Below are 18,480 nucleotides of genomic sequence, written 5' to 3'. Positions count from 1 at the left end.
GGTCTGACACCAGGGGTGGGGGATGTGTTAATGGCAACTCATACACTAGGTAAATAATTTTGAACCAAAGGATCAACTAAATAAGGGTCATTCCAAATTGGAATAAATTAAGTTACAGAAATATTATTTAGAACACATTTGTATAAAAGCAATGCTACCAGTTGAATGCAGTGGTGCATGCCTGTAATCCCAGCTGCTCAGGAGGCTAAAGCAAGAGGATCACAAATTTGAGGCCAGCCCAGGAAACTTAGGAAGACTGTCTCAAAATAAAAACAAAAAGGGCTGGCGATCAAGCCCAGTCGTAAAGCACCCTGGGTTCAATCCCCAGTATCACGAAACAATGGTATCAGACCAAACACTGAGCAGAATTATGAGGGTGAGGATCAGGTACCAAAAAATGCGGAAACCAAGCAGATTAAAAACCTTTACTCTTTGGCCCAGCATATTTCAGGGTTTGATTATGTCTAATGATGAGCAACAAACACTTAAATACAGAAGTTCTTCTGAAAGTTTGTCTTCAAATTTAACAAGGAAACAGGCAGGCAATAGAAAAAGACAAATCTTTATGGAAGTGAGAAATGGAAGGAATGGAACCATAGGGGCAGCACAGGTGGTCTGAGCTGAAATGTGAATGGCAAGCAGGATGTGAGGATATGAGGCTTGACAGATGAGAGGAAAGAACAGGATGATAACCTCCTGGGTTCCAGAAAGGCCCATAGGGTTCCCAGCCAAAGCAGAACTGAGATTATATACTCTTTATAGTTCAATCAATTACAACATTACAGAATATGCCTCTTCTGACAGAACAACATAGTATATACTCTTATGTCTTACACAGCTAATTCTAAGACTTTTATCAAAACGTTCAAATCATAAAAAAGAATCTCAACATACATACTTTTTATATAGGCCTCTAGAGTTCAGGATCCCCTTCATTTTAACCAAATTTCTGAACCCGATAAACATAAACTTTTAAGTGTATCACTTAACTAACTTGTTAATCTGAAAATCAAGTACCTAAGAAAAAAGACTTGTTTTCTCTGAAATTTAAAGCCATACAACAAATTCTCAAATATCTGTGTGGCAATATTATGGAAACTCTTCAATCTCAGATAATTGAGTGACTTCTTTCTCTTCTATACACTCAAGACAGGCAAACTCATTTTCATTATCAACCAAACTGAAACATTTATAGGTAGGCAATACACTGGGAAAAATAATATTATTCATTTTAAAGAACAAGTGGAAATGGTTTTGTAATTATCTGACACTTTCTGGTTTTGTACATAATCAAGACCTGAATATTTTTATTATAGCCTAATTTACTGAAATTCTTCATTGCAAGCCGTGAGATGAGAATCCAGAAAATTGTCTAGAAGCCTCAAGTTCTATCTTTTCTACTTATTTTGTGACCATAAGCAAATGATATCTAAGATTCAAACTATTCACTTATTAATTAAGAAGAAAAAAATTTTTCTATCTCATGAGATAGAATACATGACATTTAAGATGTGCCACTTACCATGATGGTATGCCAAAGTATAAAACTGAGCCAAGTAAAAGACTTTCCAAATTCTACCGAGCCTCCATCACAAATAATTCACTTCACTACCACTATGTTAGCAATACAAAACTAAATAAGAACTATACCATCCAAGCTTTTAATTTGGTATGAGTAAATTTTACCCAAACAGATAAAAGCTGTCAGAACCAATTTATACTTTCTTTTTTTTTTTTTTCCAACTTATACTTTCAACAGGTTCTATATTATAGATTTGGAAGACTGCATTCCTGATAAAGGACCTAAAATACAGTTCTTATAAAATATAACCAAAAATGTCAAAGGAGGCTACCAAACTTATTTAAACAATTATGTTTATAGTACAACAAAACGGGCTTCTGAAAAATACAGATAAAAATCTTACCTATAAAGTGCTAGATATGATATACACTTTTTTCCTTAGAACATTAAATCCTTAGACCATTTATTTAATCCTTAGAAGAATTAAAATGGCATAGTTTTACTCAAAATCAAACCTATCTAAAGAAATACTACTCAGCCTTTGAAGCTCAGATCACATTTTACCTCTTCCATATAACTGTCCTAACCTCTGCTGTGAGGGGCAATACATTCAGAAATTATTTCATTATCTTCTACCTAATAGATTTTGAATCTTTTTTCCCCTAAAATATTAGCTTCCTCATCTATAGAATGTGCATAATAATCTCTCAGAGTCTGAGGGATGAATGAAATAGAGGACATGAACCACCAGTGTCTAGTTATTATGTTGTGTGCTTAACATGTACGTTTCCTGACATTTAACCTTTTCCTTCATTTCTTTATACTTTTACATAAACCAAAATTAAATTAAGACTAACTTACAATAAAAGAAAATGTTTTAATTTTGATATAAACTAGTTTTCTTCATAGAGTGAATGCTTTCTAGTGGTGGTCTTAATGGCATTGCTTTAGTTCAACAAATCAATTTATCCAAAGTAAAGACTGTTAAAACTATATAAAGGTAAGCATACTGAATTTTGAAAAATTTCTCCTTTAAATACAAGGCAACTATGCCAACAAAAAAGGCCTTAAGTTCTTCAATAGAATGTCAGTATCAGAGAAAAAGATAAGCACTTTATGAAGTCAGTTGCTGATTATATCAGTACATTGTATCAGGACAACAGTATATCAATATTTCAAATTTAAGCACCCCAATTGTAATTTGAATAAGGCAGTAAGTATGGAAAGAACTGCAGGTTTCAGGCCACTGAAGATTACAATGCAAGAAGTAAAATGACCCTCAACCATGTTTATATTGTAACCAACCTAAAGGAGAGGGCTGCCCTCGTATAACTCCATTCTTGGTTCTCTCCTCCAAGTCCATCACTTCTTTGTATATCAATTCTGAAAAAGAGATGGAAAAAATAAACTTCAAAGTCCGAGAGCCAATCTCATAATATACAGTATGTTTTAATTCAAAATTTTTACACACATTAAGTGTAAAATATATTTAACAATATTTCAAATATTATCTTTAAAGTGACAGAGGGACCATGTCAGCCTGAGATTCATGGGTGTTAATAACGGTTTCTTGATTTTCAACCACAAATTATATTCAAAGAAAGTAAAAACCTCTGCAGTAACCTGTAATTAATGTTTTGCAAGTTGGTTTAAGGACAGAGCTGAGTCAGAAGTTTTATCTTTTTATTCTGCCAACACCGAATACTACACTGTTACCACATCACCCAGCATTCTGTACTAAAGATACTTATTTACTTCTGTCTCAGTGAGTGCTTGAATTAAGTGTTTCTCTTGTTAAATTCTACTTCATGAGCTCTGGAATAGTGTGTGGTACAATGGAGGTACTCAACCATATACTCACTGTAAAGAATCTATAGACATTTCTTTAATTAGAGTGGAATATAAACAAAATTTTATTTAACAACAAAAAGCAGGTACACTTCAACTCCTTATGTGTAGTGCCAGCATGACATGCTATCACTGCCAAGAACATTCCTCCATAGGAATCTTGTTCATTTTCTAGGCATGGGGATAAGATGTAGACCACTGTGAGAATGGCTCTAGCTGAAGAGACACAAGGTGCTATCTGATTGTGTATGTTCCTTGCACCCCATTTTCTTCTAAGTGATGCTGAGTGCGGTTTGAGTCTGAACATCTACTTAAGACTAACCTCTGGTAAATGCTATACCACCATTAGTCATTATCCTTGGTTCATAGAATCTTGAGAATTATTTAAAAGCAATGAAACTTCTTCTGAGAAAAATGTACAAGACAAAAATGATACACGGAAATTCAACAAGTCTATATAATTTCTGAAGTTTAAATTTCTTATAAAGAATCTCTGACTACAGGATATGAAAATATTTATGTTGGCAAAAGATAAAGTAAGTGGAGATACTGGAATGAAGCTAGAGACATCTATGTTTGCTTGCTATGGTAACCTTGGACTTTGAAGAAGAAAAATACAAAGTCTTGATAGACTTTTTTTGTTGTTGTTTGTTTGTTTTAAGAAACAAAAGGAATAATAAACATCTCTCTTTCTTTCTTTATGAGAAAAAGCACTTGTTTGTGAAAAGGGATTCAGACAGAAGAACCAAAGCCAATAAGAAGTAATAATAAGGCAAAGCTATCTATAGTAAATGGCTTTGGCAGTGGATTTTTCTATCTGCTTTGACAGCTTAAACTCTAATGCAGACATTGAAAAGGGCAGTTTGTATATAACTACAGAAGTGTATGTGGGGCTAGAGAAAAAGACACAGAATAAAGTTAAACATTTTAGCATAATGGAAAGACCACAATATATCATTACACTGTAAATGAAAATTCTTTATTCCATGCCTTTAAGATGTGTTTCTTTTCCAATTTAATATCTCTGAAATTGGTTACATCTTAAAATCAGTGGTATAGTACAACTGGAAGTGTTTCCTGACATAATTCTATGAAATACCATAAATGTCTATTATAAATTAATGGGATATAAAAATATCAGGTGAATATTTTAACTATTTGGGTCCAGAGATATATACTTGTATATTACTTAGTACATATTCAGATGCACTAGGCTGTACTTAAGTCTATTATTCTGTTGTGCTCTGTTAACCATGAGTCTCCCAAGCTCAACTCAGAGAAAATAAGTATCAAATCCAATCTTTCCAAAATAAATTTACAGATAGGGTTATACCTCCCTATTTTCTTTTGCCCAAGATACTTAGTTAGCTCTTTGTAACAGATCTTCTGCCTCCATTTTAAGGTAAATAAAAAAGGGGGTGTCAAGAGATTTGCCCAAAAGTCACACAGCTACAAAAATGGTCAAACACTAAATGACAACAACACAGATAGAGGTAAACACGATCTAAAAGTTACCTAGCCCAAATGTTCCAAGAGAGCTTTAAAAAACATATATTTTAACATTTCCACAACTATTGAAGCATTAATGTTCAATTGCATTAATAAGGTAGACTAAAACTACTACATTAGATGTGCAAAGACACTACCTTTAATTTCTCTGGAAAGGAATTTGGAAGTAATTGAAAACAGCCTTTGGCTCAGCACATCTAGAACTGTTCTTACAGGCATGTTTTCATGAATACTGTGCATATGTGCATATGAATACAACAGAGCGAGCTGTTTGTAAGAGTAACAGACAAGAACTACTTTAAATGCTCTTCAAGAGGAAGTTGGACACAGAGATTGTGACACATGATTACTGAACAACATTTACCAGCTATTAAACCAAATGAAGCAGTTATGTGGACCAAGAGTCATCTTTAAGAGGTATAATCATATCAGCAAAGCAAATGTGCAGAGTTTAAAATCATTTGTGATTAAAAAATGATACAAATATGTACTAATGTACAAATGATTTTAAACACCTATAATCCCATTGGCTCAGAAGGCTTAGGCAGGAGGATAGCAAATTCAAAGCCAGCCTCAGCAAATTAGCAAGACTCTGTCTCAAAATAAAAAAATAAAAATAAAAAGGGCTGGGGGGATGTAACTTAGTGGTAAAATGTACCTGTGTTCAATCCTGGTACCAAAAATAACAAACAAACTAACAAACAAAAAAGCTTATCAGGGTGGAGACACTGAACATATTTGTATAAACAGACTACAGAAGAAAACACTAATGTGTTTGGGGTGGGAAGGAGACTTACTTTACACTTTTGTAAAAAGAATAATCAAATTATCAAATATAAGTTATGAAAATGAAAAATATCATTAATTTCCTTAGGATAAAAAATAAATCACTACAAAATGCCAGATACTTTCTTATTTTTCTAAGAATCTAATGAACTTTACCTTTCCACTCTTCTATTGTGTGTTCCCTTTCATCTAACTGCTTATCAGGGATCTTTGGTGGTGGCTGAAAAATAAAAAGTGATAATTAATAACTGAGTCAGTTTATTGGGAGTATATGCTTCTTTAAAATTACTTGAAACATTAGTCAAACAGAAGACTTGAAAAATGCAACACTGATTGATCATCAACAAACTTCTCATGTAAACTAATTCTGGAAGACACCTGCAATGCAGGAAGAAATATTTATCTTTTTCTTCTAGCTTCTGAAATTCTCACATTTTATTTATATCATAGAATTGGGATATGATTATTTGTTTTATAACTAAGTTAGGATGTTCCACAGAGCACTCCCCATCCTAGCTCTTCTGATCAGGTGGCAAGGCCAGAAAGTGAGACACACAGAGGGAGGCAACTTTACTTTTGTGTAGGAGATGCCTAGGGAATGCCCATTAGCTTAAGGTAATCTTCATGCAAACACAGAAAAGCACTATCATCATCTGTCTATATTTTCAATTCATTTTCAAAAGTTTCCTCCAAACCTAACTAATTCTGACTCTAAGAATGCACTCTGTTCTTCATACACGGAGAAAAAAAACTTACAGCTTCTGCTTCAGAAGGATCATACCAGACATTGATGTATGGATGCTGAAGAGCTTCATCTACAGAGATCCTTTTAGATGCATCTATGACCAGCATTTTGGATAACAAATCCCTTGCCTGACTGGCTGTAAAAATAATGATGTTAATGTGTACCTATTTGTAAAGATTGCTAAATTATCACTGATTCCACAAACTTGAGAGTGTCATTTAAGAAGCAAGTTTTTAAAAGTATAGTTTTTAACTTTAAAACCAGATCATACATATAATAAACAGTATAAGATTAAAGGTAAAAATAACTAAAATTTCATTTTGTTTCTCCACTCAGAGATAATCTTTGATTGTATCCCATAAGAATATGAATACACAAATGCACACACAAATGGAATTTGATGTATACGTTTATAAAAATTACCTTTAAGTTTGTTGTGTTCTGAGTCAGCTGGGAAAAGTACATCAGGGAAGAGTTTCTCAAAGCTATATCCAGCATATTTAGGTCTGTTTTCAACATAAGTCCTTACTGTTGGTTGTAGTTTCTTCATAAATTCAGGACACGGTGTTCCAAGCTGTTCAATAACTTTATTCCACTGATCAATATCTAATATCAAGTAGCTAAGAAAAATACTGCTTCTAATATTCAACACATTAGTCAATATTCATATTAAAATACAAAATGGAAATTTAAAAAATCATAAAAAGAATGTGGCAGTTATAAATTTCATATATCTCACAGCCACCTTGAAAAGGGCAATGATTATAGGTGGACAGAAATGAGCAATAAATAAGTTGTTAACCTTATTTATTGTGTGTGTGTGCACATATATGTATATATGAATACTAATTTTACCCCAAAAATGGAAGTTTAAACTCACAAATTCTAAGTTACAAATAAATATAAATGTACAGTATTATCATTACTACTCATAGACTCTCTAAATGCAAACTGTACATAATACTAATATACAAAATCTGCTTTTTCTTCCAGCTTATCAGAAAATGTGAATGTATTTCCTAAAGGATAATCTGTTCTGTTTTTTTTTTTTTTTTAGTTTTCTAAATTAACAGAAAATAAACAGAAATAAAAATGACTTTTTATAAAAGTGCATTTTATTTTGCTATTTTTTGTTTAGCTTACATTAATATTTTTTAATGCTCTGAAGTGTATAAAAAAGATTCAGTATTTCAGTAAGTTTTAAGATTCGAATTCCCTGATTTTATTCCTCCTAGTGTTTATACTCTAAGCCTAAAACTCTTTACTGTAACCTGGTGAATATTTCCATTCATTTTCTTGAAACAATTACTTGTTGATAAATACATCCCTATTGATGTAAACACTAAAAGTAGTCAGATGGGAAAAAAAAAGCATGAATGCAAATCTTATAATCACTACATAAAACTACTATTGCTCAAATTCTCACATGAAAGAATCAGTATGTTATGTTGAGTAATGAGAACAATCAAGACACAAAACACACAAAACATTAACAAAAAGGCAGTGAGGGGACAAAACAAAAGGATGGCCAGCAGCAACAGAAAATTTCAAAGCTCAAAGTAATTCTTAAGTATTTCTAGACTTATTCAAGTGTATAAATTATTATAAATTTTTAATGCAAGCCATGATTTTTTAAATGTAGGTTAAATAAATCAACTCAAAGCCAGCAAGTAACTGTGGATAATTACACTTGAGTACTTTTCAGAATTAACATATGAAAACAATAAATGAGGGAAAAGAAAGTCTATGTCAATAGCAGGTGGTATTTTGAAAGAGTAATTTAGCAATACTTGATATTAGGGAGAGACAAAATACATTATACCTGAAGGAGCTGAAGTACTGTCATACATTTTGACCTTTAGAAACTATATTTTAGGCCAAAGATAAGGATACGATCTGTACCTGGGAACAAAACACCACCTTTGATCATTTCTCCCATGATGCACCCAACTGACCAAATGTCAACTGAAAACAAAATGCAATGACATTAACATAAAGATTTTGGTTAAAATAAAAAGAAATATATAAACAGTAAAAAAAAAATCACGCACACCATGTATACTTTAAAATCATAAAAAGCATATAAAATAAAAATGAGTGACAGTGAATGTGCTCTGACTACCAGCAGAGACTGTATGTCCTACTGCCAAATGCAGCCTACAAATATTTCAGTTTCTTATCTGAACAATTTTTGAACTATAACAGTCACAAAGTTTATGTCTGTTTAAAAAAAAAAACCTGTATGTATGAATGCAGCATATTCATTTTCATTAAAGAACATAAGGAAGTTCATCACCTAACTAATAGTTTGCTGCAGCAGCACAAGGATACAGTCCCTTCCTGGAAAGAGGATTTTGTGGCAAACCATTTCTCCCATAATGCACCCCACAGACCATAAATCCACTATGTTTGCAGCACAAAAGAAGGAAAAGCAAAGCAAAAGGTCATTAAAATCAAAGAAGCAGAATATGATTGCATTATATAAAAACTGCAAAATATTACAAAAAAGAAAAAGTGATTTTAATTTCAGCTAATGAAATAATTTAAAAAGCAAAATACTTTGTGAAAAGCTTGATTCACAAAAGAAAACAAATTGTGGCATTTTAACTACATATCTAATTTTAAAGTGAGAGCTATGCACAGAAATAGTATAAAACCTGTATATTTCATAACTGCAAATTTATTTATAAAATATTAGAGAATCAAACACAAACTATAAATAAGGCTAAAAATGTACATAAAATAGCAAAATTATGATATTATACATTATTTTGAAGCTCAACTGTGCATTACACTCTTTCTTTAAAAGTTAAAAGAAAAAGCATGAGCAGCGTAATTTATCTTATTAAAATATTTAATAGAAAAATGTCTCTGAATAATTACAAAAAATTAATGTAAAGCTCTACAGAAAATTTCAAACCAGAGTTCATAAATTTATTTATTTAATAAGTGGTATGTTTACTCTGAATTAAAAGTCAATTATTTTCTTGGCAACATCATTCTACATTTACTCTATTACCCCTAAAGGAACAAGTACATAGAGAATGAAGAAAACAGAGTAAAGAAAAGCGTACTTCTTATGTTTTCTACATAAGGTTTTTCAAATTCATAAAACCAAACTGCTTGGGTTTAAGAAATTAGTTTTGGTAGAATATAGTATGAAAGTTCTTATTGCAGAGTTTCCTAGCACTTACCCTTGCCAACTTGAAAAGGGAGCCCTAATCAAGATGCTGCAAACAATCTGCTAGACAGAAAGAGGCAATTTTGGGATTTCCACCCGTTTATTAAAACTAACCACATACCCTAACATTTTATACCTTTGGGTCTGAATATCAGATAAAAGGAGAAAGAGTAGGTACTTGAAGTTTAATAGAAGAGGGAAAGAATGAGCAATTTAAAAGGAAAAGACTTAGAAATTTAGATTTGGGTCTTGAAGTTTGAAGGCCCACATTCTTTTAAGAGCAGAAGAAGAAACGGGCAGGACTGGATTTAGAGAGATGTGTTCTTCATCCATGTTGCAGGATTTAGGAAATTTAAGTCTATACTTTCAAGTACATTCTTATAAGGAGACCATCAATTCACCGAAGTATGTTAGGAAATAAACGGGGAATAATTTTTGGTACTAAAGTTTCTCTAAAATTTCACATTAATGTATGCAAACCTTTTTATATTTCTAGTATGACTCAACTTTTGAGGATAAAATTTTAGAGGAACACCTGTAATCCCAGCAGCTCAGGAGGCTGAGCAAGGAAGATCTAGAGTTCAAAGCCAGCCTCAGCAAAAGTGAGGCTCTAAGCAACTCAGTAAGACCCTGTCTTTAAATAAAATGCAAAGTAGGGCTGGGGATGTAACTCAGTGGCCAAGTATCCCTGAGTTTAATCCCCAGTACCAAAAAAAAATTTTTTTTACAGGAAAAGTTAACATTGATAAATCAATTGATCAGAGAACAATTTTTTCAAGGGTTTTCATTTTTGTCCAAAATCTGTAAGAATAAATCTTCTCCACAGACTTTACAGAAAAGAAGAAAATAGCTAAATAACCAGGATGAAACTGATGTGGAAAACCTTCAGAAAAACAGTTTTAAACACAAAGATCTTAAAAGCTACTAGTATCAGAGAAGATACTGAGTCAGTGAAGAAACTAAGACTTAAGTTTACATAAAACTGAGCTGTGTCTAACTGCTTACTATTAGGCAGTTTAAAATATACTTGATTATCCTACACTTTCCAAAATAGTCTGAAGTAGCCTGCAATAAAATACAGATAAAACAAAGTTGTTAAACTGGGGAGGGGTAGTCATTAAAAGAAAGAAATATTTATGTTAATCTTTGCAGGCTATTGTAGTTACCATAAGGAAGTATTACACTTGACTCAGTTTTCTGGGGAAGGGTGGGGATGCAATAAGATGATCTACATAATTCTTATGAGAGAAGAGTATTTCAACTCTTTTCTCTTCATAATTTCTGGTTGGGAGCTGCCCCAGGACCCTTACTGACATATTACACAATATCTATGATAACTAATAATTTCACTGCAAATGCAGAAGCAATCTTCATGCTGGTCATGCTGGTACTGAAGTTATCAATATCCAAACAAAACTTCAACTTTTAGGTAGAAAGTAAGAAAACAACATAGCATGCTTACTTCAGAATAAAAGATTAACATTCACTGTTTAAAACATTTACTCTGAGCTCACATACACCAAAAAGGAAATTAAGCTAAAATCCTAATTTCTGTCTTTAAAATTATTATTATTTTTTTTGGTACTGGGATTGAACCCAGGGGTGCTTTACAACTGGCCTGCTTTCCCAGTCCTTTTTATTTTTTGAGACAAGTTCTTGTCAAATTGCTGAGGCTTGCCTCAAACTTGCAATCCTCCTGCCTCAGCCTCCCGAATTACTGCAATTATAGGCATGTACCACCAAACCTGGCTTAAAATTCTAATTTCGTAGGTATCTTTTGTAAATAAATAAATAAATAAAAATATAATAATAATAATAATCTTGAAAGTTGATTAATAGCTGCCTGAATCAAAGTGAACTACTGTTCCAGTTTTTTCACAGGAGTTTTTTGGATGAAATTACCACACTTAGAAAGTTATAGTTTAATTTACTATACATACACAAAATACTATATGCCTTTTCCTTAAGATTAGACACAAGGCTTTGATGAAACATTATTGTTTCCTCAAGAGATTCTTAATTATTCATCAGTTTTGCATAATGGCATTATTGTAGTTCTCAAAGTTTACACTAAATGCTCTGCTATTAATTTTGATTTCCTGGAGTTGGAAATAAGAGCAAACCTTACTAATGGGCACTGAAATTACTAGTAAGATTGAATTTTGAGGTACACTATATACTTCCTTGTATATAGAAGTATTTGCTCATTTTCAAGCTATGGACAAGCAAAAAGCATACACATAGTTCTTTTTTCAGAGGCTTAGACAATTCTTTATCCAGTGGGAGTGCTGATAATTTAAGTATTAGCATTTTAGACAAACAAGGCCCCCATGTTTTCCCATTTATGATAAACTTATAGTTACTTTCAAACTTGATACACATTTCAAACAGTGATACACATTTAATTCCATGCAATTTAACTTAAATATTTACCTAAAAACCCTAATAAACATCAATAACAAAAAAATAAATTTGAAGAATATTTCAAATAAAAAGTGTGTGCTGACCGTTTTCCTTGTAGCCCATGCCTAGGATGACCTCAGGTGCTCTGTAGTATCGAGTCACTACATAAGGTGTCATCATAAAACTTGTTCCTGCAGTTCTAGCCAGTCCAAAGTCAAGAATCTTCAAAGTGCAATCTGATTTTACTACTATATTACTGGGCTTTAAATCCTTCAAAATATAAAAATATGAAATGATTGCTAAGATAAATACAAAGATTCTGCAGTTCACAATTAAGCTTTCAATTCATGTTAACTGTTCATTCTTCTTAATTATATTACTGCAGTTTCATCATAAAAAAGCAAACCTGAGAAGTCAACTTTATTGCATTTTAAAATTTACTTGTAAATTTAAAAATTTATAGTTTTTAGAAAGATTAATAATTATTAGTCATTAGAAGAAGCTAGTTTATAATTTTATAATTTCTAGAAATTATTTTTAATTATTATTAGCTAGAAATTTTTAATCAAATAAGATTAAGAGATCTGGAAAGGCATCTTAAAGCTCAAACAAGAACTACTATGGTAAAACAAAGTCATATCAGTACTTACATTCATTTTGCATACTAAGTTACCAGTTTTTTGACCCACAAAATTTTGAAATGAGTAACAAATATACCACTCATGGTAACTTTGAAATAATTTTTACATTTTTTGAAGCCCATTCTTTTGACAAAAGCAACAAGTGAATGATTAGACAGTCTGAAACTACTTTTAAATTCACTGTGAAAACGGCATAAACTTTGTTGGAAAGTTACTTCTCAATGTTCAACTGAACAAAATATTACACACATAACTGATGTGTGTTATAAGAAATGCATTGTGAACAACCAATAAAAAAATAAAAATAAATTAAAAAAAAAGAAATGCATTCATGAAAGCATTTTCTAGAACTAGGTTGTCACTTTATTTTGAGGGATGCACTATATTTCAAATTATCAATGTTGGAAAATAGCTGTCTAATAAATAGGGTACTGGGACAATGTATATTGCATAGTAATGTGCAGCCTGGCCACAGAAAAGGTAATACGTGCTCTCTGAACATGGAAACTCATCTTTGCCCCTTGCTACCCTGCCTTGAGCTCTAGCAGGCAGACCCCTAAGGACCATGTCAATAGGGTTATGTTTTCCTTCCTTGTTTTCTGCTGGATCTGTCCAATGCATCATCAGAAATGTGAAGAGAGGGGGCAGGGGTTGTGGCTCAGTGGTAGAGCACTTGCCTAACATGTGTGAGATCCTGGGTTTGATCCTCAGCACCACATATAAATAAACAAAGTTAAAAATCCATTGGCAACTAAAAAACATTAAAAAAAAAAAAAGAAAAGAAATGAGAAGAGAGGTCAAGGTATTTATTCTCTGTGATCCTTATGGCATAAGCTACAAACTGGCTAAGACAGAATACCCACCCAGAGCCATACTTCTGCTGCTTCAGGACTTGCTGGTTTTGCTAGCAGCTGAAAATAATGAGGGGGTCAGTAACTAACCTTCTGTTGGCCATTCTTGGGTGTTTTACCTTATTTGGTTAGTTCCCATAATTTCGTCTATCCCTTCATCTTAAAAAGATCCTTCTTTACACTCCCTTCAAATACATGTTTAATATGCCACTTTTTTTCTGCTGAGGCCCTGTCTAATATATTGCCATTGAGAAATAGTCTCATAGCAAGCCATATATATAGGTGTGCATTTATACACACATACACACACACATACATGGACTACATACAAACACACACATGTATGTACATACATATAATATTTTATATACATGTAAACAATATTTTACACCTAATGCAGAGTACAAATAATATATAGTTGGATATTTTTAGTTATTTACTCAAAATCCTTTTGTTCCTTGGCAGTCAGATAGTTCTACAAATGCTTGAAGTGGTAGAGAATCCACAATTATGCTATTTTTCCCACAATCTCTTTGTTGTTATAACTTGTTGGTACACCTTTGAAATATTGGATTCTAAGCTACAGGTATCATGAAGGAAAACAGACTACACAAGTGTCCTTGGAAATCAACAATGTTGATAACAAACACAAGTTAAAGGGTCACATTATTACAGATTTGATATAAATTATCACCATAAAATGGTTAGATAATAAATGTGTCTTTGTTGGAATGAACTAAACCACTTGGCAAAGTTGGATGGAAAAAAGAGTAAAGCCAATGTGCCTTACATGAACAGTAGCTGGTACCTTTAACAATTTCAGTGATGGCGTGGATAAACATGATTGTCTAGTTTCCAATAATATACTTGAGGTTAAACAAAAATGGGTATTTGTTGACTTGAATAATACGTATTGTAAATGCACAAATTATTCACAAATTTGCAAGTAAAGACAGGAAAAGATCTCATCAATTTGTTGGATTTCAAACAAGACATCTGCTTAGCATACCTTAATGAATGAGAACCCATCAGGAAGAAAAAAGCCTGATGTTCCCAGAACTATTGTCCAAGATATCAGATTTTGTGAGAAGCCATACCATTCCCAAACAGCAAGCGGGAGGTGGGGGTGGGGTGGGGGGGGAGCCATGTTGGGGGAAATTGGCAACTTGTCAAAAATGAGAACTGCAGGGACACACCCTATTATTCCAGAGACTTGAGAGGCTGAGGCCAGAGGATCACAACTTTGAGGCCAGCCTGGGCAGTGAGGCTCTATCTCAAAATAAAACATTTAAAAGGTGGGGTGCGTCTGGGGATGTAGTCTAGAGAAAAAGAATTTGACAAAATACAGCATCCTTTCATGCTCAAAATACTAGAAAAACTAGGGATAGTAGAAACAAACTTCAATATTGTAAAAGCTATATGTGCTAAACCTAAGGCCAATATCATTCTAAATGAAGAAAAATAGAAAGCACTCCCTGTAAGAACTGGAACAAGACAAGGATGCCCCCTTTTACCACTTGTATTCAACATCATCCTTGAGAACTCCAGCCAGAGCAATTAAACAGAACAAAGAAATTAAAGGGATATGAATAGGAAAACAGGAGCTCAAATTATCACTATTGGCTGAGGACATAGTTCTATATTTAGAAGATCCAAAATTTTCCACCAGAAAATTTTAAAACTAATAAATGAATTCAGCAAAGTAGCAGGATATAAAATTAACACCCATAAATGAAATACATCAGTGGTGAATCCACTGAAAGAGAACACAGGAAAACCACCTCATTCATAATAGTCTCAAAAAACTAAAATATTTGGAAATCAATCTAACAAAAGAGGTAAAAGACCTATATAATGAAAACTACAGAACACTAAAAAAAGAAATTGAATTAACCTTAGAAGATGGAAAACTCTCCCATGCTCTTGAATTGGCAGAATTAAGATTGTCAAAATGGACATAATACCAAAAGTGTTACACAAACTTAATAAAATCCCTATTCAAATCCCAATGACATTCTTCATAGAAACAGTAAAAGCAATCATAAAATTCATTTGGAAAACTGAGACCCAGAATAGCCAAAGCAATCCTTAGCAAGAAAAGTGAAGCAAGAAACATCACAATACCAGACTTTAAATTATACTACAGAAGAATAGTAACAAAAATGGGATGGTATTGGCACCAAAATCAGACATGTAGATCAATAGTACAGAATAGAGGACACAGAGACAGACCCACATAAGTACAGTTGTCTCATCCTAGACAAGGGCACCAAAAACATACATTGGATAGCTTCTTCAACAAATAGTGCTGTGAAAACTAGAAATTCATATTAGCAAAATAAAATTACATCCCTGTCTCTCATCTTGCACAAAACTCAAAGTGGATCAAGGACTTAAGACACTAGAACAGAGACCCTGCATTTAATAGAAAAAAAAACTAGGCCCAGATATTCATAATGTCAGCTTAGGAACTGATTTTCTTAACAAGGCCCCTAAAGCACAAAAAGTAAAATAAAGAATCAATAAATGGGATGGGATTCAAATTAAAAAGCTTCTTCTCAGCGAAGGAAAGAATCAATAATGTGAAGAGAGAGCCTACAGAATGGGAGAAAATCTTTAAAACACACACTTCAGATAGAGCACTAATCTCCAAGATATATTTAAAACACTCGAAAACTTAACACCAAAAAGAAAAAAAAAAACTAATCAATAAATGGACTAAGGAACTGAACAGACTTCACAGAAGAAATAAAATCTATCAACAAAAATAAGAAAAAATGTTCATCATCCCTAGAGATTAGAGAAATTCAAATCAAAACTATTCCAAGATTTCATCTCACTCCAGTCAAAATGGCAATTATCAAGAATAAAAGCAACAGTAAGTACTGGCAAGGATGTGGGGGGAAAAGGTACACACAAACATTGCTGGTGGGACTGTAAATTGGTATAACCACTACGGAAAGCAGTATGGCGACTCCTTAGAAAACTTGAAATACAACCACCATTTGACCCAATTATCCTACTCATTATATATCCAAAGGATTTAAAATCAGCATACTGCATTGACACAGCCACATCCATGTTTATAGCAGCTCAATTCACGATAGCTAAACTATAAACCAACCTCAGTGCCCTTCAATGAATGGCATAAATAAATGGGTAAAGAAAATGTGGCGTGTGTGTGTATACACACACACACACACACTGGAATATTACTCAGCCATAAAGAAGAATGAAATTATGGCATTTGTCAGTAAATGGATGAAGCTGCAGAATTTTATGCAAAGTGAAATAAGCTAATCCCTAAGAACTAAAGACTGAACATTTTCTCTGATATGTAGATGATAATTCACAATAAAGGGGAGGGCTAGTGAAGAATAGAGGAACTCTGAATTAGACAGAAGGGAGTGAAAGGAGGGGAGAAGGCAAGGGGGTAGGAAGAATAGTAGAATGAATGTCATTATTAACCAATGTGCATACATGATTATACAATCGGTGTACCTCTATAACATACACAATCAGAAGAATGAGAAGTTAATACTCACTCCATTTATGTATGATGTTTCAAAATACATTCTATTGTCTGTATAACTAATTAGAACAAATTAAAAAAATCATTTCTTTGTATATTACATAACAAGTGTCCAATGTCCTATTTGTGTGATGGCGCGCGCGCACACACACACACACACACACATATAAACGTATTATATGAGATACTAGATGGGAATGGTGGTGCAGGCCTGTAATCCCAGCAGTGAGACCCTGCCTCAAAATGAATGAATGAATGAATGAATGAATGAATGAATGAATAAAAATAAAGAGGGTTAGTGAGGTAGCTCAGTGGTACAGGGCCCCTGGGTTTAATATTAATACTGCAAAAGAGAAGAGGGGAGATAGTATATTGTCCCAGTATTCTATTCAAATGACTATATTTCTGTTCTCACTCTTAATAATAAAAGATATATAAGATGCAGATTATGATTATAATTTCTAACCTATTGTAATGACCTGTGTTGCTGAAATATTAATAGAATTGAAAACGTGGAATTTAATGGGCTAAAAAATCTCACAATAAGCTTTATATACATATACAGATCAACAATGGGCCATTCTGCCAATGCTGGCATATATAATTTGACCTTTTGAACTGGCATGATACTCAGTCTTAAAGGACCCAATAGCCATTTATCAGACTTCCCATCTGACTTCCCACATGAAATCACAAAAATTTGCTCATAAAATTTCTATCTGCCTGGAGAGACAGGACACATTGTCTTGATGCCTCTAGTCCACAAAATTATTTGTTGTTGATACTACTAAATAATGTCTATAAAGAATTATCTACATGACCTCAACTGGAGAAAATCTGTGCTATGCCCATTAAAAGAAGGCAGTGGGGGGCTGGGGATGTGGCTCAAGCGGTAGCTCGCTCCCCTGGCATGGGTGCGGCCCGGGTTCGATCCTCAGCACCACATACAAAGAAAGATGTTGTGTCCACCAAAAACCAAAATGTAAATAAAATATTTAAAAAAAAAAAAAAAAAAGAAGGCAGTGGCATAAACACCCATCATTTCACATTCAATACACTGTGCCTGTTAACCTTGATGAATTCTACTATGAAAATAAAACAAAAGCATATATCTATAACACAAATACACTGCATTTCCTGTATTAATGAACAGTACGTATATTAAATACCAATTATTAACACCAAAGGGAAAAAAGTTAGTTTGAAAGATTAATTTTGTAATGTATACATCCATAAAAACGTGTCTGATGTCCTTAACGTATTTTGAAGGGTAATTATAGGTGGGTTTAGAAGATATATAAGCTAATCACTTTATGAAATTAAATATACAAAGATTTCAACAAGGCCTGGTAAAACAGAGTATAAAAATTTCATTATTTCTCTTCTACAAATGTAAGACTGCTAATATTTCTAAAATATAATATCTCAGGAAAGTAATATTGCATATTCAAGAATAAACATA

The 18,480-nt window shown here is 33.0% G+C and overlaps 1 protein-coding gene across 4 annotated transcripts in view; it reads right to left on the bottom strand.

The window, feature by feature from the left end:
* Positions 1–18,480, bottom strand: part of MAPK8 (mitogen-activated protein kinase 8) — a 132,473-nt gene that overhangs the window by 5,315 nt on the left and 108,678 nt on the right. For 3 of the 4 annotated variants that reach the window (XM_081267488.1, XM_081267487.1, XM_081267490.1), the window contains 6 exons: positions 12,099–12,264; positions 8,304–8,375; positions 6,834–7,016; positions 6,422–6,546; positions 5,822–5,885; positions 2,828–2,905 (listed from right to left, as the gene is read on the bottom strand). In XM_081267488.1, the coding sequence (XP_081123614.1) occupies positions 2,828–2,905; positions 5,822–5,885; positions 6,422–6,546; positions 6,834–7,016; positions 8,304–8,375; positions 12,099–12,264 (688 nt within the window). Of the gene's footprint in view, positions 1–2,827; positions 2,906–5,821; positions 5,886–6,421; positions 6,547–6,833; positions 7,017–8,303; positions 8,376–8,741; positions 8,814–12,098; positions 12,265–18,480 lie in introns of all 4 variants that reach the window. The other variant, XM_081267489.1, reaches the window with a different exon arrangement.

The sequence above is a fragment of the Spermophilus citellus genome (assembly GCF_964194105.1).
Source record: "Spermophilus citellus genome assembly, chromosome: 15".
Lineage (NCBI taxonomy): Eukaryota > Metazoa > Chordata > Mammalia > Rodentia > Sciuridae > Spermophilus > Spermophilus citellus.
This window is presented reverse-complemented; position numbering and strand designations above follow the sequence as displayed.